Raw genomic sequence first — 26827 nt, 5'->3', positions numbered from 1 at the left:
AAGTGTCATTTAAGTTATCTTCAAAATAGCAATAGAAGATGACATTCTATTTTTTTATGCAGCTCAACGTTTACTACAATTAATGCGGATTGGAAAAAAAAATTCAGATGGGATTGATAATATCGTTGATGATAAAAGTAGTTTATCCAGAAGTTATTCATCTTCTGTTTTAAATGAAACCAAACCCGGTTCCAGGTAAATAAAGTCTGTTTTTTTTAATATTTTAGTTTGCGTTGTTGAAATGAAAACTAAGTTTTATCTCTTAACTCTCTTGACGTTCAGGAATTTTGTTATATCGTTTCAGTTATATTTCTTCTCTGTTTTTATTAATATATATTGGTACCACATTTTAAAATACGGTCTATCAGACATGAAGTGGAATTGTTTTTCTGTGTTGTGATTGCCATATTAGTCATTTCAATTTCGTCTCCATGTAATTTTGTTATGTATCAGAATTTCATTCATATTTCCAAAAGGAAAGAGATTTTGCTCAATAAATTTTGTGTTGGTTTTATGGAAAGCATATTCACATTTTTATTAAGGTTTAGTTAAACTCGTCAATATGTAACAAATTGAGGTAGACCATGTCAGACTAGAAATATTCCAGCTATTCTCAGCTTAGTGACATATTTATTTTCATGAATTTTGTCCAAAACTATAAAGTTTTTTTTCAATATATATCGATTGAATACCAAAATCATAGTGTAATTCTAGGTTGTTTATTTGTATTATTAATTTATTATATTATAAAGATTTTTTGAATTTTGTGTTCATTTTATTTTTATAATTCTATAATCCAGCACTGCATCATCACATTCAAGTCTTGATGCATTTGACGATATCATCATCCGACCAACCACTGCAGAAACCCAACCAAATCTTTTCGAAGTTCCAACTTTAGCCAACGGTCATCATCATATGAGAAGAGGATTTACAACTTCAAGCAGACATGCTGAAAGTCGTTTCAGAGCATTATTGAGAGCAGAAACATCTGAAGAACCTGAATCTGGAATAAGTGAAAAACCAGTCGCGTTGTCTGCTAGAGGATCCCTAATAGTAAGTGGTTCCTGTATTCTGTGATGTTCAAAATATAGAGGTATTACTTAGGGCAGTAACTACTATCTGTCAGTTAGGCCGTGGAAACTGGGAAGATTTACAATCGACTCAGGCCTGAAAATCAAATTTTGATGACAAAATCTTTGGGAGTGTGCAGCTTTCTTTTTTAGGCTAGTGTTAAGATCGTTTGGTAAACTTGATGCATTTTGAATTTTTGGAGAAACTTTTTATCTTTATCACCATTAAATGTTTTGAATACTGACTCAGGAGAATTCACAATTTTAACTTGTCTCCAGTAAAGTCATTCAAAACTCTGGCCTCATACTCAAACTTCACAGCTTTGCCGTCAGCTCACTGATAAGCTATGCTTTATTTTTGCATGATTTTATCTGGCTAAATGTAATGAATTGGCCATTTTCATTCTTGATCTGGTATTACTATCTGTGTTCAAGTGCCTTGGGTTGGCTCAGAACAAATCCTTTCTAAGTATGTTTGTGTTACCGATATTTCATGGTTATCAGTATCACCTCGGATAAATGTTTTATTATTAATATGCTGCCTGTTCGTGTAAAGAGAAAATTTGAAACAAATCTAGGAAGCCTGATCAGAGCTGTTGAGTCGGGAATCCAAGTTTGCTTTGTTTTCATTTTTTCAAACTCTCCGTCGATGTCAAAACTTTAGACTTTCATTAGTGATAGTCAAAGTTTTCTACTAATACTCGGAGAAGCTGCCTAATTGTTCAGGCTGTTAAAGGATGACTGCACAAACTAAAGTAAAAATTTGTTCTACCAGTATCGCCAGTTAGAGTCGATAGTAAAGTTTCCCACCCTTCGCAGTCCTGGTTCTGAATTCTAAAAAATGGGTGGAACACTGTAGTTTCAAAAAATTCAAATGATACTTTTTTTAAATATTTCTATTCACATTTGCTATTTTCAGTCCCAAGCAATAACAACAACTTTACCAACAACATTTATTCCCACTGCGTCAATGATCACTACGTCATCCACTGTTGAAAGCCCTCTCCATGATCCTAATGCTGCTCATATATATCACGGTAAGTAATGTTACTCAAACGCTTTTTTTCATGCAGACAGGATTTTGAGCGTGGTTTTAGGCTGTGACTCGTTTTCGTTGTTTGTTGGTTATTTTTCAGTTTTTAGTTACATTTCCGATATTGATGTATAAATTGACCAATTTGCTTTATTAGTGTGAACTTCATGTTCTCATTTATTTTTGATTGTTATCCCGGTATGTTCGATTGTTATCCCGGTGCTTCGATCCTTTTTTCTCCTCTCTTCAACTGACCAATGACAGCACAGCATAATGATATAGCCGTTTGGGTAAAACCACAAATACTGCCATGCTGGTCACCAGAGGTCATTCAGTACTTTTGTATGGCAGAGGCTACATGTAAATTATGTATGAAATACATTTTCTTATTACTTATCGATTTTAATCGGTAAGTATGTTGATAGGTATTTGTCTGTCTGTATGTCTGTTTGTCTGTTAGATGCACGCGATATCTCACGAAAGCGAGATTGAATCTGCTCCAGATTTTGCATGTGTCATCTTATCTCGGACCAGAAGCCTATTGATTTTGGGCGAATTATGTCGTATAATTAGCGAGTTATTAATTTATTAGTGATGGGACACAAGGTGTCACTATGGAGTAAGAGCGAAGTTTTGGGGGATCCCCTAACTTTCGATCAATAAGTCTTCGGTCTCAGGCCGATATTCTCGTTAAATTATTATGAGATTTAATGTTTCATTTGAATTTGTTCACAGGAATGGTCAAGTCACAATCCTATTCTATGGGAATCGAGAGACTACAGGCGGGATCTGACGATCCGAATCAGTTTCCTCGGCCACATTCAAATTACGTTCAAACTGTTCCATGTGGCCCCCATGGAAGGTTAAAGACTTCTCATACGACTTTAGGTGGTTTGGACCGGGTTCGATATGGCATGGGTCTTCACCCAGGTGGGGGAACTGTTACGACGACGGACCTCAGTCCTTTTGATGAACCTGAACTCATTCAAGCTTGGGGTGAATTGTCGACTTCGTCACCCATGAAGAATGGATCGATTGCAGAGATATCACACGCTTCATCAGAAGATGTCTCTGTTGCCAACACATGTAAGTATCTGAAAAACTATTATTTTGCCGGTTTCCTTAAAAGTTTATTATATAAATTCATATGCTAGATTGCTAGTTTGGAAAAATTCTAGTAAGTTGAAACATAGATTTTTCGGCATATATATAAAAAAGGGGATACATTTTCGTAAGCGGATGTAATTTTTTTTTTATAATTTTCTGCTAGGAATGGCTCTTATTCAAATAAATTGGTACTCTGAGAATTGCTTCCGGTTTCTTTGGTTTTATTTGACCATTCCAGCAATATCAATCCACAATCAAGAATTTCAATTAATTGTATTCTACTGCAATGTATAATGCAGTTTTGTTCAATGCGAACGTTTACTGAATATGTAAAATAGGGTTTCAATATTTATCTTGAGGTAGGGGAAATCTGATAAAGCTGCGTACCATGGCCTCAGCTGGACAAAGAAAATTGGCATAACAAATCGTGATTCTTCAGGAGCACATAGAAACGATCATTTTGCCATAACCGAATACCTAGTATCGAGTATCGCAACCTACATTTTCAAATTGTCCATTTCCTTATCAGCATTATTGCCGTCTGATGATGACACACTGACAGCCCAACTTGACCAATCAACTCCGACAGGAGTTCAGCCAGACATGAGTGCAATCACAAACCAGCTAGAAACAACAAATGGAAATATTGATTCGACAAATGACAAACAGACAAACGGTGTCGACATTAATGGATTTATTGATAATCTGGATGAGGAGGTCGTCGGTGAACTTTTCTTCCCAGAATTAAAAAGCTTAAAAAAACTACCTCCTGTTGATGAAGGTTCTGTCCCACCTGAAGGCAACACTCAAGGATCTACTTTTCTGAAGATACAAAATACAAGTAATTATTTTTGGACCTCCTGAAGTATGCACACCAAGATGGCGTACAACCTGAACTCAGGTTGTGTACCAGGTTAGGGTTCAGGTTATGCGACATCTTGGTGCGCATACTTCAGGAGTACCTTTTTTTTATTTATTATTTTTGAAGGGCCAAATTTATCATTATCTTATAGACCAGTGGTTCTCAACCTTTTATGACTCGTGGCCCCCGTTCGGAGGCTTTTAGCACTCATGGCCCCCACTTTAATATTCCAGAGGTATTAATAGGGTTATTTTCATTGATAGATTCCAAATCCCATTATGTTAAAACAATTTGCACAAAAGAGAGCGAAAACACCCTGCGAAATAATCTTGTTGAGCAGCAAGTTAGGAAAAACTGTGAGATTTCTTTTAAAGTGAAAAGTAAATTCAGATTTCAGCCCATCCTTGTGGCCCCCTTAGGGGGCTGAGGGCCCCCGGTTGAGAATCGCTGTTATAGACAAACCTACTACTAAACAGTGTTTTCAATATTGGTATTGATTTCCTTTTTCCTGAATTCTTCAATTACAAAAAAACTATTTCAGTTTTTCAATAACAATTTAACAAAGCATTCTCAACAAACAATCAGAGAAAGCTTGCATATTCCAGTTTTTGTAGTCCAAATTTAGTTATCTCTGAATTTAGAGCAGGATTTCGAATTTCACTTATTGGAAGTCAGAGTTCAAATATTTGTCAGCGCTGAGCAAAGTCGTTTTTTAAATGTTCCGAATTTGGTCGTAAAGTTTTTACAGCCTTACAGCTTTTGAAATGGTAAATATGAAGGGTATTCACGTAATATGTTATTAACACTTTCATTTACTCATAAATCTTGATTTTGCATTTCCAGTGAAACAGAGAAGTCAGTCACTCCATGTATTTGCTGGATCATTGGAATGCTCAGAGGAACCTCCTGATCCTGATTTCATCCAAGAGTTACAGACTATACAGGTAGCGTGACATTTTGCATTCTATTATATCTTGAATGTTGCAAAACTTGCACAATTATTACACTAAATGAGACAATTGGACACCCTTGTTTTGAAATCAGACTGACTAAGACTAAATCATAAAAACAGGCTCGTAATAAAAATATATTTCAGACCTTTCATTGAAAAGGAACATAGAAATGTAATAAGGAATTTAGGGAGAGGATGAATTTATGAATAGGATTTTTATAATATATAATGAATTTATATTTTGTTCTTAAGATTGTCCTTAAGACAGATTTGTATGACATCAAAAATGCCAAATAGGTGCCATTTGAGCCAAATAAGATAGTATACAAACTATGACGGAAATCATTCAAAATGGTGGTTCATTCAACTAGCTTTTGTTAATTCATAAATCTGAGGTAACCTTTAAATAAAGGCAAAAGTAAGAAAAGTCTTCTTCTTTTTATACAGGATGACAATGAAACTAAAATGCGAGATGCCGTGTTTGAGCCTACCCCCAAAATTAACTATGGCGTTTCGAAAAAAGTAAGGACTTTTCATTTGAATAACAATAAATTTTTCTTTTTTTGTATGGTTCCATTTTTAGAAACGAGTATTCTAATCTTCATCAACTTTTAATATTTATCATTTTGTTGATTTGGTCACAACTCCCAAGAGATATTTGATTGGCGTTCCTCATAGAGGGCTATTGTCACATTCACAGCCTAACAGTAGTTACACCTTAGTTCAGGGGTGTGCAACAGGCGGCCTGGCCCGTAGGACATAATCGGGCCCTTGTCGACACTCAGATTTACCTCATCAAGCATAGAATCCTAATCAGACAGTTTATGTTTGAAAAGGTGCTCACATAGGTAAAAATATATAATGTTTGACCAGTCAGTTAAGGCTTGCTACAACTTCTGTCAAAGATGATGTTAACAAACTATGCAAAAACTCGATATTTCAAGAGTCACAGCTAGATGTCTGATGTCAAGTTGGTTATATGACCCACCGACGCATATTATGCATTCAACATGCGTAATAGTATGTGAATATTCCTCAATATTATAGTATATTCTTTAGCTGGCAAAATATATATGAAAGAACAAATACTTAATAATAGTCTGTTAGTCTAGTTGTCAGTTGTACGTGAAAGTTTATTCCTAATTTTTATTTGCTAGGATGTCAACCATGCATGTTCTTCATCAATCCCTAGTACGTCAATGTCCACTGTCCCAACAAGTATAAATAGTACAACTACAACAACTAAAGTCACTGCAAAGTCATCAAGCAAAACGAGGATTACAAAGGTATGTTTCTTGTAGAAGCTCAGTTATAATTTGTTTCAGTGATCACGAAGGAGTATTACAATCATAATACTAAATAAATATGAGTGAAGTATATTAGTAATACCACACCTAAATACAATCCCCTAATCGATGAGTCCTTGCTTCAAAAACCCTGCTCTGATAATTCAGAAAGTAAAATGTATCCACCAATTTGGATTTGTTGAATAGTTCTCTCTTTGTTCATGGAATTCCAATATTTTTCAACCGTTTGTTCAGTGATAGAATTTTCCTATATTGATATGTTGAAAATAATTTCTTATATTTTTCCAGCCACCTTCCAATGTCAATTTGAATGGATCAGAATCATCCCTGTTGACGAGTGTAGATCTTTTTAATGCTGTTATTCCGTTAAGAAAAGAGAGAGAGAAAAAGTAAGAATATAAGTCATGACCCAAATTGTTTATACCAGTAATCTTTTCTTTTTTCATCTTTATCAGTAGTTTTCAAACTTTCTAGATCTGTGGCCTTCAACAAATGCACATGTGAACCTCTTCTAATAAAATACATATTTTTGCCTTTCAGATGTTTGTTGTCATCAGTTCTTTTAGGCGGCACATTTAAATATAAAAATTAACAAACAATATCAATATAGTAGTTGTATCACAGTCAAAAAATTAAACTAATTGCAGTCTATTTACTTCAATTTAATTTATTCATCATGAGTGGTACCGTTTAATTCTCATGACCTCCAGAAGGCCCAGTCTGAAAAATCTTGGTCTATATTTTCAACTTGAATCTACCGGTATATAACAAATATTCTAAAGAATCCTTTATCACAGCGGTTCCCAATGGGGTTGCAGCGTCGTACCTATTTTTGTGCTTCGTGACTTTTTCCTCTAAAAATTTGGCGCCACACAAGCAAAAAGTTTGGGAGCGTTGCTTTATTCAAAAAATTTATACTGTTACTTGTTACTTATCGATGTTAATCGGTGGGTATGTTGATAGGTATTTGTCTGTTTGTCTGTCTGTCTGTTAGATGCACGCGATATCTCACGAAAGGGAGATCGAATCTGCTCCAGATTTTGCATGTGCATTCATCATATGTCGGACCAGAAGCCTATTGATTTTGGATGAATTATGTCGTATAATTAGCGAGTTATTAATTAATTAGTAAGGAGACACAAGGTGTCACTATGGAGTAAGAGCGCTGTATTGGGGGATCCCCTAACTTTCAATCGATAAGTCTTCGGTCTCTGACCGATATTCTCGTTTTGTCTTTGATTTGTTTTTCTCAAATTTTGCAGTTTATTGACTAGTTTCTGTGAAAGTTATTGGGCCTAATATTCTTGACTTTTACTTTCAGACATATCGCAGAGAAGAGCAAACTTTTTGGTCGACTTCATTTTCCTGGATTTCTGTATTCTGATATTCCTCCACCTATTCCTCTGTCACCATATTTAACACAGAGATTATCAGTTACAAGAAATTTTTCAAACAATGACGAAACTCATTTAGTCGTCTGCGTTCATGGTCTTGATGGTGGGTTGCATAGTTTTAGTACCTTATAATTCATAAAAATGGAGTGTCAAACCTGCACCTGTTTCAGTTCTGATTTTAGGTAGTGCTTAATGTCCACAAAAACAAGAATTTCTCAAAATCTTGAAAAGTGAGATAACCTAATTTGCTTCTACTGGGACAATATGGTTGGTTACTTGTATTTGTTACGTAGCACAAGCATAATTGGAAGTGAAAGCCTCAGCGGTGGCAGTAATCACTCGTTAGTGGAGGAAGTCTAGCAATCATTGATGCATTGGTGAGCTTATCCACCAAGCCTACTATTATAAAAAAGCGATTTATCTGTATTTATAAAATATTTATATCAAATATACAAGGGTTTTAAATCACTAAAATACAGGTATATTCGGGTATCAATATTTGTTAAGGTTACAAGTTAATGCTATTGTGAAATCTTAGCTCATAATCCTAGTCAATTCAGAATTTGACAGAAAAAATTCGATATACAATTTTAGTTCTCAGAGTAAACCAAATAATTAACTTTTAAAGGTAATTCGAATGATCTTCGACTCGTCCGCACTTATTTACAACTCGGACTTCCAGCAAGTTCAAATATTTCGTTCCTAATGGCTCGAGCAAATCAAGATGATACATATGCCGATATTGATACCATGACGGATCGCTTAGTTTCAGAAATCTTGGATTATATCGACATGAATTATTCTTCGGGCGGAGAACCAACAAAAATAAGGTAAATTAGAGAGTGATACTCGAATATATATGGACATGAAGATCTCAATAACGAGATGCAGTACCGGTAGCTTGAGTGACTCACAAAAATGTGACTGAGCGCTATGTTCGCAAAGTCAAACTGAAGGACAGTTGTGACGTAAGCAGTAACAATGGTTGGAATAAAAGCAGTGTTCACTTTAATTAAATAAACAGCGAATTGTCGGATTTCATAGGAATCCGGCGACTACTCCCATCTTTAAGTGCCTACAATTCGAAATGATTAGTTAAGGAAAAAAGCGCTATTTCCATACAAAAAGTTGCCTCAACAACAATTTAGTAATATGATTCGTATGGCCACATCGTGTCCGATAGCAATAAGAACTTTTTTTAATGAAACTATAAGTTGGATTTCGTGACACAAACTACATGTCCTTTTCTAACTTGTGAATCTGTTTGCGTATAATGCGTATCATGTTTCTGCAGTTCGGCATACCGAAGTTTAGAAAATTTATTTCATCAATTATTTTTCAGTTTCATCGGACATTCATTGGGTTGTCTTTTGATTCGATCGACTGTCGCGCATGATCGCATGCGACATCTTCAATCAAGATTTTATACATTTTTGTCATTTTCTGGACCTCACCTCGGAACTATATTCAACAATAGTGCACTTGTAAATACAGGTATTAATTTAAATATTGTATTTTTTGATACCTGAAGTTTATAGAGTCATGCTTGATCAAATGCAGGGTGGTGATCAAAAAAAACGAATCCATAAACTCTTAATTCTACAAAAATGAAAAAAATTTATTCAACACTTGAATTTCTGTTTCTGTATAGTATTAGTAATCTAGGACGCTTTTCACAAAAGTTATGTTCGCTCTAGAATATGTTCCGAATGACCTGGATTCTGTATTTATTTTTATTTTTTTTGAGGGCACCCTGTAATATGAGTATTGAGATATTATCACTTAGCATGAGTTTGTATTTTCAATGCCCCCAGGCCAGCCAAGAAAATATTTTTATGTTACCTAATCCCAAGTTTTATACAGGGATGGCCCTAAATGAAATAATGTACCATTTTAATTTACCATTTATTTAAATGAAGACAATTTTGGTTTTACGATGAGAATTCAGTTGTTCAAAGTGATTGATATCGTTTCGAATTAAATTATTCAAAATGATTTCTAAAATCAAGAATTAAAAATACCAAATACAATGAATATCAACTTGACTCAAATATTCTTTTTGTTTTGAACATCCTTGGTTTATATTCTCAAATTTCTTTAATTCTCAATGCTTGTTTTGATTGTTTAGTAGACTTAGAAATAGTGTTGCCAAGACTTTCATTACAGTATACTTCAAATTTGTTGGTAGTTTGGGATTTAACACAAATTAATTCAGTATCATCAAAATTGTTATTGGAGATATTGTCTGACATAAAAATAGAACAGTAAAAATCTTGTTTTATTTAGGTCTTTGGTTGATTCAAAAATGGAAGAAATCAGCCTGTCTTCTTCAACTTGCTTGCAAGGATCACGCAGATCTCAGGAAAACTTATGTTTATAAACTGAGCAAAAAAAGAGGTAAGAAATATGGGATTAAGGATTTTAACTCTAGTTTCAACCGCTGCAAGTCAGTATGTGCTTAACAATAATGTGTTTTATGAGAAAAATTGAGTCTCAAGCAAGTACTGAAATGACATTTTTTAGAACTTCCAATATTCAAGAAACTTACTGTAGGTATATTTGGTATAGTTGTGTGCCGAAGTAAAATTTATTGAAAAACCAGAAGTCAGAATCTAGAAACATAAAACTCCACCATAGAGTGCTGATTATGGTGTTATGTAATTTTAAATAATAATTATTGTTTTTTTTTTAATAAATACAGTGACTTGAAATAATAATGAAAGGCAAGAAAATGCATTATGTGCAATCGGCACGTAAATGTCATGTAATATTTAAATAAATATCACCACACATCGTCCGACCCATAAATGATGTCGCAATATACATTGCAAAATACACTTAATAAAGTTATACTATGAGTATAAATTATAAAAATAATTCTTTTTTCTCCCTCACATTATTCTCATTTCTTCATAGGACTCGAGTATTTTCGTAATATACTACTCGTGGCATCAGCATCCGATCGCTACGTGCCGTATCACTCAGCAAGAATTGAAATGTGCAAACAATCATTTCGTGATAAAACTCTCGGACCACCATACCAGGAAATGTTAAACAACATTATGAAGCCAGTGCTCAATAAACAGAAATTGAATTTAGTCAGGTAACATTCTTGGAAACTTTTGATTACTAATGCAAGCCACCTGGACAGATCCTTTGTGTTCGATAAAGTATATTAATATTGTATGAATTTTTTAAGGAAAAAATGTAATTTAGTTCAATTGGTCATGAATATTTTTTGTTTCCAGATACCACGTCGTTCATGCGTTACCGACAGCCAATGCAAATACAATGATTGGACGAGCGGCACACATCGCTGTTTTAGACTCTGAAGTTTTTCTGGAAAAATTTTTACTGGTAGCAGCAATTCGATACTTTGTTTAAAAAGCTTCGCTCTATCATTTCTGATAAAGGGTGGATCTGGTACAAGGATGGCCAAACCGAAATATTTTAATATTCCTAATAAATTCTGAAAAAATAATTTTGAATATGGAATTTTGATTACATTCTAAATCGGGGGCAAGTTCATGTGGAAAATTTCACAATATACTATATCTTCATGTTGATCACACAAACAAATGTCATTGGTTTGTCTGTGCAGTTTGTTACCAATTGAGGTATTGTATGTTTTCGATCTGCTTGTCTGACGGCTTAAAATTCCTAATTTTTAAATAAAAAAATTTTGGATTATTCCTAAATTCAAAAATTTACTATATCGAACATAATGAATTTTGAATGTATTCGAATATTTGATCCGTTTTTACAACCCTGAACTGGAATTTTGTCATTTTGATTAACATTATACACACCTGCCATTCCAAGAGCTCACGTGTGGTTCGTTTCTAAATCGAATTAGTGCAACCTCTGAATCAAAATCAGCTGCTCATTTATTCCTGCATGAATCATTTTATAGTACATGTTATGTTCTTCACTCGACACTGATAATTTCTTGTAGAACCATTTCCCATATTTTGTTCAAATATACCTCCACTATCTTTCATATGCATCTGGAACTTGAGACATAAAAAAAAGTATGAAGGTATAACGTTAGATTTCAGAATGAATACAAATGAGCACTGTTGGCTTAGAAGTGTCTTTTTCCCAAGAATTTTTTTTTCATTTAAAATTGAAACATATGAATTAAGTAAATTAAAAAATTAAAAAGAAAAAAAATTTGAACTATATATATTGGTAACACATTTTTCGAACTGAAAGATGTTGACATTTTCAATTGTCTTTTCCAATAAATTTTTAGTTTTCAAGCAAAAGAGGTGATCGTGTGGCGTCTATACTTTTAATTCGGTTCTACATTCGGTGGACGTCTTTTAACAGGACAACTTCATTTGCCCTCTATAATGTTTTAAAAATATCTCGGTCATAGGTGCATCCTATTTGCTTCTGCATTTTGGGTAGTCAAAATTTTATGCAATTAGAATATTGGATCCGTTGCTTATTGAACAGTCATTCGAATATTTGCTCGAGTGTCGCTTCAAAGTCTTCCATAATGTGTTGCAATTATTGTGCTTTGTGCTGTATCATCGCAAAATAAAATGAATTTTTGTGATTTTGTTTTAAGTATTCCTGTTTTACTTTTGTGTCCACCTGTCAATCGTTTTGTTTTGTCCTTCCACTGTATTGAGTCTTGGTGATGATATTGTAAAATCGAAAATATCTTCTCAGAATTGTCAAATTCTGAATGGCGTGCATATTTTCAACAAGTGATATGTCTCGTAGGACAGTGATGTTTGTAATTAATACTTTTTCGAAATTTGAAAATTTTCGAATGTCGAAGTGTTTAAAATCAGAGGAATCATCAGTACATTATTATGACTGTGCTCCACAAAAGTCAATTTTATTAAAATTGTTGAATACTAAAATTTTAATTTTTGTACTTGACTGATGTAATGGACATACTCTGTTCTATTTTGAACTTAAATTGGCTCCATTATCGGAGCCTGTACTTACCAATCTGAGTTATGGCCACAGAACAAGTAATTGTTTTATTGGAATCAATGTTCCATGTACTGTCAAATGAAGGACCATCCATTTTTACATTCAAATTTATTATGAGCGATTAGTTATAGAGTCACAAATTTGAAATACTTGCTAGTTATAGCCTGCCCTCACCAAACGCATGACAATAGTCTGTAATGATAGCATGATAAATAGTAACCCATCACATGTAGTTGATTGTTTATATTTTTTCGTCAGTATTAGTAACTGCCCTGATACCTTCCTTAATTTTTTTATTTTGGACTATACATTTGTTCAATTCCTATTTTAAAAAATTCAGCATTTTAAAATTGATATGTTAGGTATGTCTCTGATTTATACTCTGTCGGCTTTGGTAGCAAGACACCATGGTTATGCAAGAGGCTGGTAATTTCTCGTTTTCTGTTGAGTTTGTATTTTGTCTTACTGGGTGCATAAAAAGTATTCAATATGACTTTTTTGCCTACTGTGAACTGGCAGAAGTATAATCTGCTGAAGCCATTATCCATTCATTGAACATTTAAATGTATGTGTTCATCACATCTTATCACTTATCACATGCCAATGTCTGATTAAGTTTTCGGCATTTGCAATTGAATATTGTACATTGCTGGTGTGTAATTTCTCTTTATTTTTCTTGTTTGATAGTAGATGTATATTTATTTAATCTTTATCACGTGTTTGGTCTTTACGCGTATGGTTATTTCAAGTCATGTTGCTTGCTTGCTCATATAATACATTTTGCAAAATTGTCACATGTGTTTTCCTTTGCTTAATAACCAAAATAATGTACTGTAATAGTAGGTGTTGCTGAGATGAGGAAAGAGCTCCATTTAGTTCCGACTCCAAGTTAAAAAAACTGATTCTACATTCGGTGAAAACAATTCTGACTTTGTTGTTCGGCTGATTTAAAATTGTCTTCAAATTCGAATGCAAAACTTGAATGCTTGCAAGACATCTATGTTTTTCACTTGAGAATAAAAGTTCTGCTGGTCTAGTAAACTACCACGCAGTGGCCCTGCAATGGAAATATGATTTTGACTTAGATGTCAGTAGAAAACGCTGAACTCCGGTATTGTCTGAGTCTCCGGCATCATTCATAGTACTGTACGCACTCGGAAATGGCTCTTGTGGCACATCTAGTAACTGAGTGAACGATAACCTCCAAAATTCATTCTGTTATAAGAGGACGTGTTCATCGTACACCAATAGCCTGTAAATTGAAATAGTTTTGTGATATGGAATTGGTGAATTTTGAGTTAATCCCCTATCAAACCGCGATGCCTTCAGCCGCCCAATTCTTTCAGCACGCAATTGATATATTATTACAGATAGATTTTCTGACATACTTTACGAATACAAACTGTTTCGTTTGTCCATTTTCCAATCACCAAAACCAGAGATGAGTACAATCTGAAATTCATATACTATATGAATATTTATACGTAAATGTACCTAGATACCTACTTCTACTTGATGGTGCCCTTCGAACATAACATTTATAAAAATTCACTGAAAAATAAGTTTGGTTAATCAGTGTGTGTATATATATGCAGTGTGTGTTTTTTTAATGTCCTCGTGCGATAATCTTGCTCTCTCCCATACAACTGTGTGAACAAGCCTTCATTTTCTATTAAAATGTATTCATTAATGAAAGCCCTCAGGCGCTTCGGCTTCACATAACTGGAACCCGATCACTCTGAAATTGATCCTTATCCTCGGGGGAGACTCGTACTCTGAACAATAATTCATAAAAAATGCGTCGATTCCAACCATGATCCCAAAGTTTAGATGGATTTTATGGGTTCTTATATTCTTGGTAGCTTGCTTGAAATTTGTGGATTACTGGAAATTGGACGAGAATGAGACGATTGGCCTTTCATGGAGGCCAAAAAGGCAAACTTTATCGAGGGAATATCCGTTGCCCAATTTGAGAAATAGGAACGTGTTTTATAACAGAATAGAAAAATGTGGAAGTAGATCTCTGATAAGCATTGCGATCAACATCGCACAAAGAAATAAAATAAAGGTGATATCAGACAACAAAATTTATAAACGCAAACTTGAGGGAGTGGAACTGAAGGAACTTCAACAAAATATTATCAATATCTTTCCCCCAACATTTTATGAAAGGCATCTTTTATATGTTGATTTCGACATGTACCCGGAGTCTCTTCGTCCCGTTTATATCAACATCGTGAGGGATCCGATTGAACGTTTTGTTTCGCATTTCAACTACGAAAAATATGGTGATGCCAGTAGAAATAAATCTCGCAGTCCACCAAAGGCAGGTAGAGAAAACATTAATGACTGTGTTTTAAAGGAGATAGGCGTTTGTAACAGGCACAACCCGATGATGTTTAACATGGGATTTTATTTTTGTGGGATGGGCAATACTTGTAAAATAAGATCAGCGACACGCGTTAAAATAGCGAAAAGGCATGTCGATGAAAAGTACTCAGTGATCGGGGTTTTAGAGGAATTTGAGAAAACTTTACTTCTATTTGAGTGGATGTTGCCGGACTATTTTCAAGGCGCACTTGATATCTGGAAGACTCACAACGAAACAAGTGGAACAACGGAAAGCATAAAAAGAGACTTTTTGACACCAGAATCACGAAAAAAGCTAAAAGAAGACTTAATGGCAGACGAATATGAAGTTTATTATCATGCAAAAAGAAAATTCGAAAACTTGAAAAGAAAATATTTAATAACCTAAAGCAAATCAATTTTTCTTGTCTGTGCGTAATTTCCCTTCAACGTTTTTAAACAAATTAGATTTCGCCTTCAAGACGTTTTATCTTATGAATGCAATTATCTTAGTAATCGCAATAAAACGTTTTTGATGAAGTACACCAGTGAAGCAAATTAACATTGGTAAATAATTGTTGGACACGAAAAATAACAACAAGAACAACAACAAAATATCGAAACGATCGTTATGTTTCGATCGTTTCAATATTTTGTTGTTATTTTTCGTCATCATTATAAAGTCGCTTTTCTCTTCGAATACTGGACCAATTGCTTTGAAATTTTCAGTGAGTGAAGATTATATTTTTCGCTACATAAAATATCGCTGTGCTGTAGATGTAGTGTGTTAATTTTTTCAACTTTATTCATTTAGCTATTGGACCGTTTACTGTTAGCATCAGCAATTCGCTACATATTTGTTTTCTTGTTTAATAACATTTACTTGTGTTATATTTTACTTTAAATTCTAAGAGTGCTGTAAACTTAAAGTTGTATAAAACCCTATATCAAGGTATCACATTTCTCATTCATTACACTGTTAAAAAGCGTCAGCCGTTAAGCGTTTAAGTAGCATTTCGCTGTGACTTTAATACTCTTGCCATGACCATAAAGACTGGGACTGAATCAAAGAGTACACCGTACTCTACTTGCAATATCCCCTGCTATTGATAAAACTCGTTCATTTGAAGTAGGCTTGCACGTAATTGACAAAAATCAATTCCGTAATTACGGCAAAATCAATTACGTAATGACCCCGTAATTGCGATATTTTCCACGCATTTAAACCTATCATAACAACCAATTGAATCCACTTCTTTTCCGAATGGGCCATTGAAGTTGGGTTTTCATATTCTTGGCAGTACTACACGCCGGCGGCAGATGTTAAAGACAAATATCAAGGAGTGAATTCAAACTAATTTTATTCTGATTTTTATATTTTGTGTTAGCTTTGGTTTTCCTTTATCACCTTCGCAAATTAACTGTCCCATTTTTATGCGATCAATTTTATCATTACCGACACTGGTATACGGATATTTATGGAAACGATAGTTTTTTAAAATCGACTCTCGTACTGAATAAAAATTACGGGTTTCTAATTTATTAACCAACGACCTTGCGATTTCCTCGCGACGAAGACTTGTTTTTGCAGCGTTTTCTGCATTATCCGACATTACTGCCTTGTTAGCATTTTATAATAATAATTATTGATGTCGACTTATTGACGATATTCCGATTACCATGCTTCATTTTACATTTAATCATTTCGCGGAATGAATGTTTATGCCATTATTTGCGATAAATTTGAATCAAATATTATTTATTTGCGTATAATTTAAATACCGAACTTATACAAAGTTATATCGCAAAACAATGCATTTTGTGACATTTATTTCACACTCACGACATTTATTTGCTAACTCAAGTCGGCGATCCTATCGGCCAAGATTGACACAAGTTTGGTCGGGTGTCGGTGGTATTCAAGTCGACGATAAATCAAAATAAGTTGCCGCATTTGGTAAGACAGTTAATCATATATGGCCGAAATATTGCGAGGAATTGTGAAAAACATCATGAGCAAGGCCAAGTCCGGACTGATATATAACAATAAAACCGTTAACAGAACATCACGATTTTGTAATAGAAAATGGATCTCGCACAGAATATACACACTGGCTCATATTTGATTATATATGATAGCAGTTAAATTTTTAGCGGTCCGTGAGGAATCCGTTGTTTTGCTGTTTCTCTGCCGTCTCAATCGCTTTACCGATGCCGAGAAGACGAGGTTGCGCTGATTCATTACGCAATCTCTCTTTTGTCGTCATATTTCTATTTGATAAACGCGACATTAATTATCACGCGAGGTATTGGCGCGAGTGATCAATCGCTCTTTTCGCTTATTTGGTTCCAATTCGTCGCGAAAGCTCTTCGTTAAATTTCACAAGATCGTCGTGTTGAAAGGTTATGGATATTTTCCTGTTTATTCCCCAAGTCTGAAACAAAACAGCTAAAAACAGTATGATATTCCATGTTCATATATCAAGTGTTGATATTAACAATAAAGAATGGTTAAGCATTGCTAATCCACACTTGGTGGGGAATTCCCACTATTTAAACGCGTGACTATAAATTAGAATAAAATAGAAACGGAACATATATACCATAAGTAACGGAAAACTGGAACAAGTAAATAATAAATAAAAGTAAAATGGATACAAATGTTTGATAGACCATGTTTGATAGATTGATCTCCTGCGTTCATTAGTCATTTCACCCGAAGAAGTTGAAACCGGGCTGTTAGCGTCCATCGGTCTTAACACAATTCTTCCCCCTATCTACGGTTATTATGTACATTGGCCATGGCCATGCTAGATAAGATGCGAGAGAAGTTGAAACCAGGTGTGTTGGCGTCAATCGGTCTCAACGCAATGCTATCCCTTATCTACGGTTAAGATGCGAGAGAAGTTGAAACCAGGTGTGTTGGCGTCAATCGGTCTCAACGCAATGCTATCCCTTATCTACGGTTAAGTTGCGGGAGAAGTTGAAACCAGGTGTGTTGGCGTCAAACGGCCCTACTCAGTTCTTCCCCCTTAACTACGTTAATAATTAACATTGGCCATGCCAGATAAGTTGATAATAGGTTAGTAAATGGCAACGCGTCATGCCTTCCTTCACCTACGTAACAAGAGAGAGAAAAGTGAGAAAAACGGCTGCGAATACCGAAACCCTAACTTCTTCTACTTGTTGAGCTTTCATTTTTCGCAATCGACGAAATTGACTGCTTTGAAGAAAGCTCGTTTCAATGCAATTATTACGACTTTACGTAATTCGTAACTTCCCTTCCGTAACTCCAAATAATTACGTAATTCCGTAAATCCGTAAATTACGTGCAAGCCTAATTTGAAGTCGATGACACAGGAAATATGAAGTTATTCAGTGGTTGGTTATGCAAGATTAGGATTTGCTGCACTGATGGCATTCAGAAGGTTCGTACAACCCTTTTTGGAATGTTTGAAATTGGATTGTAGGCTTCTTTACATTAGCTGTTTAGATATCAGGCATACACTCGGGATATGACGTATAAAAAAATGTGTTTGCAGCGACGTTATGTATGATGCATTCAGTTGTCACGGAACTTTGAATTAAGCTATCCCTCATTGGTTCTTCCCTATCTGTCATACTGAAGTCTGGTTCATTTCCCCCTTTCTGTATTGATTGATTCAGGCAGACACTCCCATGCAACGGATTTATTCGAGAAATTGCCAGCCGCTCACGGTATAGTACCAAACACGACCGTATTAGCGCATTTTTACTCTTTTTGCAACAAAAAAATTAGGAAAAGGAATCCAACCAGCATTTTTTTTCACGGTGGAGAACGAGTTGTCTATTCAAGCTCATAGTAAATCTCAACGAAGACGATAAATTAGTTAGCCCAAGTTATGGAGAGATGGGCTGGAAAGATTGCATTGGTTACCGGGGCATCATCAGGAATTGGCAAAGCTACTGTCGGCCACTTAGTGAAACACAACATGAAAGTGGTGGCATGTGCGAGAAATCATGCAAAGCTTAAAGAATTTTGCAATATTTGGAACAAAAATGAACAAGGAGAAGTCTTTGCTATTAAATGTGACGTGACATCCGAAAGCGAAGTTCTAAACATGTTTAGGGAAATCAGAAGAAAGTATGGGGTTCTTCATGTATGTGTCAATAGCGCAGGTCTCTGCCATCCCGCACCGTTGCTATCTGGAACATTGACTGAATGGAACTCAATGATTTCTACAAACATACTGGGATTGTGTTTGTGCACTCGTGAAGCTGTAAAACTCATGGAGAGCGGTGGCGTCGACGACGGTCATGTGATACACATAAACAGCATGTCCGGGCACCGAGTGAAAGCAAACAATCCACACGGCTACCTTTACACAGCTACAAAACACGCCGTTACCGCCCTTGGTAAGGGACTGCGACACGAGCTGATTATGAGAGGGTCTCGTATCAGGGTGACGTGCATTTCACCCGGAACCGTTGAAACTGAATTTTTTCACAGAATGTACCACCGGACACCAGAGAAAGCAAACGAAATTCAATCTTCCTTAGAAGGCTTAACAGCCGATGATATTGCAGATGCTGTAGTTTACGCACTGGGTACTCCGCCAAGAGTAAATGTTTGTGATATTCATGTCAAGCCGCTGGAACAAAAAACCTAACTTTAACTGGGTGCGTATAAACTTTTGGAGTAAAAATTCTACTTCTACGAACATTAGTTAAATTGGATGAGTAGCAAATCTGAACTGCTAATTTTCAAGTAATATATATATACAGGCGTATGTGTTTAAAGTTGAAATAAACTGAGCTTGTGTGCAATAGAGATCAATGTAATACTCAGTCTGAGCAGAAAGCGAGGTATGCAGAGATGCCACGAACACGAACAAACCTGACTTTCCAATTCCCCATGACTTTGATTCCGTTTTTTTTTTCAACAAGCTTAGAAGGTTGGTTTTATTTTTTTAGGAAATTGTAATGTTCATTTTATATTTGGTATTGTAGTGTAGTTCAGTGGTAACTGTATATACGAGGAGTATCAGGTGTAAAATCTTAGCATCATCTATTTCGTTTAAAAAAAAAACGCGAACCCGTCACGATTTCAAAAACTCGCAAACGACAAACAAGCGCAACATCCTCACCGGTGCAACTTTGATTTAATTTCTGTTGAAATGAATTCTATGTAAAAAGACGTTTTTTATTAGTCATTTAATTCTGTAATTTTTTGGCCATAAAAAGCACTACACGCCGTTTAGTATGTGAGTATACCCTTGGGTCGCGAGATTTCACAAAATTTATTTTTTTTTTAATTTAGGTCGCTTGAAAAATTGTTGGGAACCACTGCGGTTTACGATATACCACAATGATAAACGCAAAATGTAATATAAAATTTTTGTGGAAACTTTCTTCATGTAATGCTGTAAAAGTGGTTATGTGTTTACAAGATACCTGGCACACGACTGATGCACTTCGCCTGGCATGACTTTTTAATATAAGTCATGTCAGACGAAGCGCATTCTGGTTTAGTTAAGTTACCGTCGATTCCTATTTTTTAAATCATCTTAGTGCTAATAAACAAAAAAGCGATAGCTGTGCATCTACGAAAATTACTAGAGGCGGAACGCGGAAGGTCCTTTTCACACGCACCCTCTGGCCATCTCGAGGCAATGCCATCTTTAATTAAGATACCGATAAATTTAAATTATTTTTATTTTCGGATAGCAAACTTATTTGTGAAATTAGCGTGGCATACCGTGCAGATATGAGTAGAATGAAAATATTAGCGAAAGCAAAAACCAAAAAATGCTATGTACCAAGAAATACATTTAGCGATGGGCTAGTTGACAGGGCGGGGATTGATGCAGTTGCAGGCCCCTAAATGCCACTAAATATTGAAACAACTCAAGCAACAGGTTAACAAATCTCTTTAACATAGTCATTTAATTCCGATAAAAATACCTTGATTTCAACGATAATCTAACCATTCATTGTCCATGTGATGCCGAATTTACCTAGAGCAGGCTTATAGACATAACTTCATCGTGTCGAGAATCGATGATATCGAAATACTTCTAAAGGAGTTTAGGTGTATTAATATTTGGAAGACTGCATTGAAAATTGAAGGAGACTTTTTTAGCTGCAGAACCGCGAGAATTAAAGTAATCAGCAATAAAACAATGGCGTATAGACTGCAGATAAACGATTGTTAACAACCAGTGTTGCTCTCAGAATATACTGAAATAACAAGTTTTTTCACAAAAATTATTTATTCTGGGCTTTGGTTACAATAACATAATTATTTTCATGTTATGTTAACCTATGTGCCATAGCAAGCAGCAACAGAAGTCAGAGGTTCTCAGCGTTAACGAAGTTAACTAGCAATTGTAATTTAGATGAATCTAAAATGCATGACGGGGTTTCTGGACAGAATATTGTCAATATATCGAGGAAGATAGCATGTTGTGATTTCACATGATGGTTGAAATAGTTTCATCATTGATAAAACAAAAGTTTTGCTTTCCGTCTGACTTATCTGAAATCTTGCCGTTTTCCAAATACCCGCTGCTGTTAACGTCTGTCAGATTTAGTTCCTGTTTGGATGATATCGCATTCTGAAATATTTGAGGTGATAATGAGTATCTCGGCATTTTTTGCGAAATGCAAAGTTTTTTCATTATCAATTGCCTGAAATAATGATACCACCTGTCTAATAATTTCCATTGAATGACTAATCTAAATAGGCCGTAGTTATCCTCATTATTAGATAACTTTCTAGTGAAAATAGATAATATTTACCTCTGTAGTAACAAACTTAGGTCTCATAAGTCTTCTGAATTTTTCTGGCAACCATCGAAGTAATTTGTGTTCAAACGGCAAATAAATATGATTTGGATTCACATGATGGCGTGATTTCAATCCACCTGTTGACAACACAGCGGATCATAAAATTTCAAATTCACTTAATTTAATTATTATATTATATGTCCCATTTTTAACATAAATTTGGTGTATAATCTTCTTTTTATAAGCTATAAGGCCGAAATAATTCACATTCAATTTACCTGATGCACAACTCACGATGAGTCCAACTAGAAGATTAACCATAAGGCCATACAAGGCGTACAATGCGAACGATACAGCATAGAAATCTGCTATCGCTGGTCTTTCCTCTGGACCTGCCGGTGTTTTGTCGGAATCTGTTGCGAGAAATGTAGATGAAGATGTCGACGGTATTGTGGTGAAGTTCTGAGTAGAATTTGAGACAGGACACCCCGATGCCGTAATGTACTTGGCTCTCATAAATTCTGGAGGCGGTGGATATATTGTGGATCCGACGTAAAGCCAAATACTAAAGGCTAGTGATATAAGCATGCCGCTTATCGCACCCTAGAATGGGAGAAAATATTTCGTTTTTTTATCAATTTAATTTAAAGAAATGTACGGTATTTGCTATTAGCACTCACAACGTTTTAGCTGTTAACATACCATTATCAAGGTAAAGTAATTACAATTATTCATTATTATATAAAAATAATCATTACGGCAGAGTTGGTAAAGGGAACTAATGTTCCCAACACCACAGGTCCGAGTAAAGGTCCAGCGCAGATTCCAAGTAAACTCAGAGTGGCTTGTATGAGTCCACCTAGTATCGAAGAGAGATATGCAAATGCAATGCAGATGATGCCATATGTTAACGTCAAGCCTGATAGAAAATGTTTACAACAGTAAAAGCCCTTGACAGTAGAACATTTTCACTTGCGATATTACATGTTTACAGCACTTTCCTGTAAAAATCATGGTCATGCGAGCCAAATAAGACAAATATTCTAGAAATTATATGATGTGTTATGCCTGAAAATTATATTCTTGATATTATACAAATAATATAATTCACATTCTCAATGTACATGAATACCCAGACTGAATATATTTTTATTGTGTTAGAATATTGTGTGAGATTAACGTGAATGAAATAATAGTGATGAACAAAGTAAATGTTGACAATCCTTAATTAATCATGCTAATCTAAGGCGATGTCAAAATCCGATACGATTGTCAAATCAAATCGACAAATAGTAATGTGAACACGTCCACCCAATTCTGGAGACAACACCCAGAATAAGAATCGAGCTCCACATTTTGAATTTTTCCGAGTCGGAAGTCAAAATTTATTACGGAAACTCCAAACGTTACTCTTTGAAGTTTCACTGAAACTGTTTTGATTATATGTTGCGAGAAGTCTATTTTAGCTTTCTCCATTAATTGTACAATTGGTTCAAATGTTTTGCCGCTCAGCGTAACACGATCATGATCCAACAATCGTCCACCTCTAGGAAAAACAGACGACTAACTCGCAATGACTTTGTCACTACTACTCTGTGAAGAAAAACGGAATAACCTTATTTTCATTTTTTTTTTTATAATTTATCAATTTTACCTTTCGAAACCCACAGAAGTGTATTTTTGCTCCAATTGAAGTGAGGCTGGATCAGATCTCCGACAGTTACACACGACATTCCATTCAATGCACTTGAAATTGTGCTGTACACAAGAAAAACATTGCATTGAGATTAGATGTAGATATTAACGGGACCTTTCTAAGCCACAAAGAAAATTTATATATGGTATAAGTGGAGTCAGGTATGCTTTTCAATATGGTTATTAGCCTGAATACCCAGTATATGTATATGGCGAGCTGTTCAAATCAGCCAAAACTTACCTTAAACCTGCTGCAAAGATACCAGCAATGAATAAGCCAGACATTCCCGGAAGATCACGAAACACGATCATGACCATATAAGGTAAAACCTGATATATATAATGTTAAAGATCTGCTTGTTAGGTAGTAATGATATTCAGCGATGGCATGCGTTAAAACAGCACATACATTGCTTTATTAATCAGCATTCAATTGCTAATACAAAATTGCTAATACAAAAGTTTTATTTTAACTTTCTACTATTTTAGTCTAAATTCTTGCAACGAACGCTAACGAAAAAAAGGACGACTTGTTTGTGGACTTTCAAATTTTTTGTATTATTGCTTTGTCGCAATTCGGTTGAAATCTAAGTTTCGTAGGTATTTATTGATTTTTAACTCAAATTTCATCGAATATATGCAATAACAAATTAAATCATCGATTACAACAAAGAATACCTGATCTCCTGCACTTATCTTGTTACTCAGCAAAGGATCGCAATCTCCAAAATATGCGTATGCGATAAATCCAATTATATAGAGTGGAATTAGCATGAATAAACCAAATATCCACGAAGAGTACATTGCCCTAAGCATGAAAGTAAAAAAATAAAATAAATGAGGTTCACCATGATTATGAGTTGTACCTAACTGTGTTGACGTGACAGGTTAGATCACAGTGGTTCCCAGGTGCGACGCGAAATAATTTCATTTGTGAATTTATTTTAAGTGATTCCAATTTCCAATCCCGTGAATTCCGCGAGAATCACCCACGGCTCTTGCTAACAAACAGAAACGACAAATTTGAGTCGTACTTGGGTATTGTTTCAATTCCAAATTTTGCATAAAGCGCACCAACACCGTTTCGTAAAATTGAAAATGTCAAACAAGGTAACAAAGTATTGTGCAAAAATTTCCCCAAATTTTACCAAGGAATTATTATTTGACTAGTAAAATTGCCATTATTGCCGATTTATTGAATCATTATTTAAACTCAAAATAACGTTCAGGTTTCACGCATTGACTTTGCCGGGTTTTAATTCACTATTTAAAATACGAAAATAAAACAGGCACGATAGAAAAGTAAAATTAGAAGAAGGCCAACTGTCGTCTTATCCGCATTCCGGCGTCAGAAATGGTAATATTGTTAACTTAAAATAGGAACAGGTAATTTACAAACGGTAGGGAGAAAGATCAAAGCCGGCGCAAAAGATAAAAAAAATTAAAATAAATTCCGAATTCACTCCTTATTAGCTGTCTTTAACATATTTTGTCGATTTAAACGCATAGTTCTCCTAGGAATATAAAGCCAAACTTCGTCGTTCGCCGTGGTGTAATACTTGGTTCTTGGACGGGCGGAAATAGCTCACCAACATTAGTTCTGGATGCCTGTTGTATATATACAAAAAATACCCGATATTAGACAATTCGTTAAAAATATTCGAATTATTCGATTCGATAAAAATATCATATTTTGCCCTCCCTTGCGGTCTGTAATCACGCCAGTAATCTGGCGAAGCGCTTGGTAGTCCAAACACTGATGCAACGAAACTTAATAAAACCTTCATTAAATTTAGTAAATTGCACTACTTCACGAAAGCGTGGTGGAATTAATTATTTCATATCTCGAACACACAAACGGTTGCCTTTTTCGAAAAGTTCCTGAAAAGTCGAATAAGCGTTTCGACATAGTACATGCTATGATCATTGCCATTAATATATATATTCTCGGGCCTTGCACGAAATTCTTAACGTGAAATGATACGTCAAGAGTTTTGTAACCACTTAAAACCAATTTAATGTATTTATCGATAATAATTAATTGTTGTAATGAAACACAGTTTGTTTGCCTTTTCTATTTTTATCGCAAGTGCCGACAATAACAATACTGAATGATTTTGGCAATGGGAGAAACATATCAAATTGTAACAAAAAAGAATTAGGTTGCGCAAAAGTGGGAATACCTGCGATGGAAGCAAAACCGGATGCGTTTGACGACCACGTATTACCCAAGCGGCCGCGCATCTTTTACAATAATGTGAGGTGCTTTGAAGGCGCTCTCGTGTACATTATTGTAAGAAAACAATTATAATATTGGTAACTATTAACCATTCGTTCGACTATAGCACTTTTGGGAAATGATAATTTTGTAAAGCGGAAACAACATGTGTTTCAATATAGACGAAATTACGGGGGCGACCGCTGGAAACTGGCTTTATTCGTAGAAATGTTCATGTTTCGTGATAGGTGTGCCGCGAATATTTGAGGTACTCAATAGTGTGCCGCGATATAGAAAACTGTTGGGAACCTAGAAAATCAAATCTGAATCCATGACCTTATTCGTAATGTTAAGTATGGGAATTAGGTATGTGACGCGGAATAAAAAAATTCCAATTTTTCTCAGAACATATCAGTTCCTTTTGGCAAAGTAGCCCAGTGACTGCTTGCCTACAGTCTATTTCGGAAAGTCGTTCAAAAATTTCTATAAAAATGGAAAATATTATAAAATAGAATAACATCGCTGGGAAACTAATTTCATTAACTCGCCTCGAATAAGACTCTCATACACTCAAAGCAAGTCAAGTTTTCTAAACAAAATGACCCCTCGACTTGAACCCGGAGGTAACAACCGGTCATATAGACTTAATTTACTACGCCAATTGTTGTCAATACCCAATTCACTATTACTCTGGATTTTGGAATAGCGTTGGTTCATTGCAAGAAAGCGTCCAACGGGAAGTGCTCAAACATTCGCAATCTGAGCAATTCTGAGTCCAACACAGAAGGCTTATTTAAGCTTGTTACTAGTCTAGCTAGGTTATAACTTTTTATTTTTTGATTTGGTTTGTTGTGAATAGCAATGACTCTTCATTACGTGACTTGAAACTCGGCCTAAGTACTTTCGTGGCATTTGGACTTAATTGGGAAGATCGACTCGCTCCTCGAAATTAGGAGACTCGTGCCCATCAGTATACAGGCAGTACAAAAGAATTTTAAAAATAACTCACATTTTCCCTGCATTAACTGATATGCAACAAAGAAACCGTTGAGACACCGCTTGGTTTGTACATGAAATACTTGTCCACATTATTCCCAGTCCAAAAACAATCGACCA

At 35.2% G+C, this 26827-nt stretch overlaps 3 protein-coding genes and 1 pseudogene across 6 annotated transcripts in view; 3 read left to right on the top strand and 1 right to left on the bottom strand.

Annotated features, from left to right (window-relative positions):
- The window catches only part of LOC120345293 (protein FAM135A-like), a 41931-nt gene extending 28459 nt beyond the window's left edge, over positions 1–13472 (top strand). For all 4 annotated transcript variants that reach the window (XM_078114914.1, XM_078114912.1, XM_039414685.2 and 1 more), the window contains 15 exons: positions 63–195; positions 801–1056; positions 1993–2110; positions 2842–3192; positions 3743–4054; positions 4919–5019; positions 5475–5549; positions 6185–6313; positions 6623–6723; positions 7656–7831; positions 8357–8558; positions 9071–9222; positions 10015–10125; positions 10645–10831; positions 10977–13472. In XM_078114914.1, the coding sequence (XP_077971040.1) occupies positions 63–195; positions 801–1056; positions 1993–2110; positions 2842–3192; positions 3743–4054; positions 4919–5019; positions 5475–5549; positions 6185–6313; positions 6623–6723; positions 7656–7831; positions 8357–8558; positions 9071–9222; positions 10015–10125; positions 10645–10831; positions 10977–11112 (2540 nt within the window). In that variant the 3' untranslated portion in view covers positions 11113–13472. The remainder of the gene's footprint in view (positions 1–62; positions 196–800; positions 1057–1992; positions 2111–2841; positions 3193–3742; positions 4055–4918; positions 5020–5474; positions 5550–6184; positions 6314–6622; positions 6724–7655; positions 7832–8356; positions 8559–9070; positions 9223–10014; positions 10126–10644; positions 10832–10976) is intronic.
- A 971-nt stretch (positions 13473–14443) lies between these two features.
- Positions 14444–16112, top strand: LOC120346621 (uronyl 2-sulfotransferase-like). Its single transcript, XM_039416383.2, has one exon. It carries the CDS (start codon positions 14495–14497, stop codon positions 15437–15439), a length of 945 nt encoding a protein of 314 aa, XP_039272317.2. The 5' UTR covers positions 14444–14494; the 3' UTR covers positions 15440–16112.
- Positions 16113–18378: 2266 nt separating this feature from the next.
- Positions 18379–20089, top strand: LOC120346622 (dehydrogenase/reductase SDR family member 11 pseudogene; annotated as a pseudogene).
- A 1721-nt stretch (positions 20090–21810) lies between these two features.
- Positions 21811–26827, bottom strand: LOC120345694 (sodium-coupled monocarboxylate transporter 1-like). The gene is made up of 6 exons (XM_078115702.1): positions 26721–26827; positions 24172–24301; positions 23735–23823; positions 23453–23556; positions 22077–22717; positions 21811–21935 (listed from the first exon to the last, which is right to left on the bottom strand). Exons 1-5 carry the CDS (start codon positions 26798–26800, stop codon positions 22536–22538), a joined length of 585 nt encoding a protein of 194 aa, XP_077971828.1. The 5' UTR covers positions 26801–26827; the 3' UTR covers positions 21811–21935; positions 22077–22535.

This window comes from Styela clava, chromosome 8 (assembly GCF_964204865.1).
Source record: "Styela clava chromosome 8, kaStyClav1.hap1.2, whole genome shotgun sequence".
NCBI classification, from domain to species: Eukaryota; Metazoa; Chordata; class Ascidiacea; order Stolidobranchia; family Styelidae; genus Styela; species Styela clava.
Note: the sequence above shows the minus strand (reverse complement) of the source record. Positions and strands in the feature narration are given on the sequence as shown.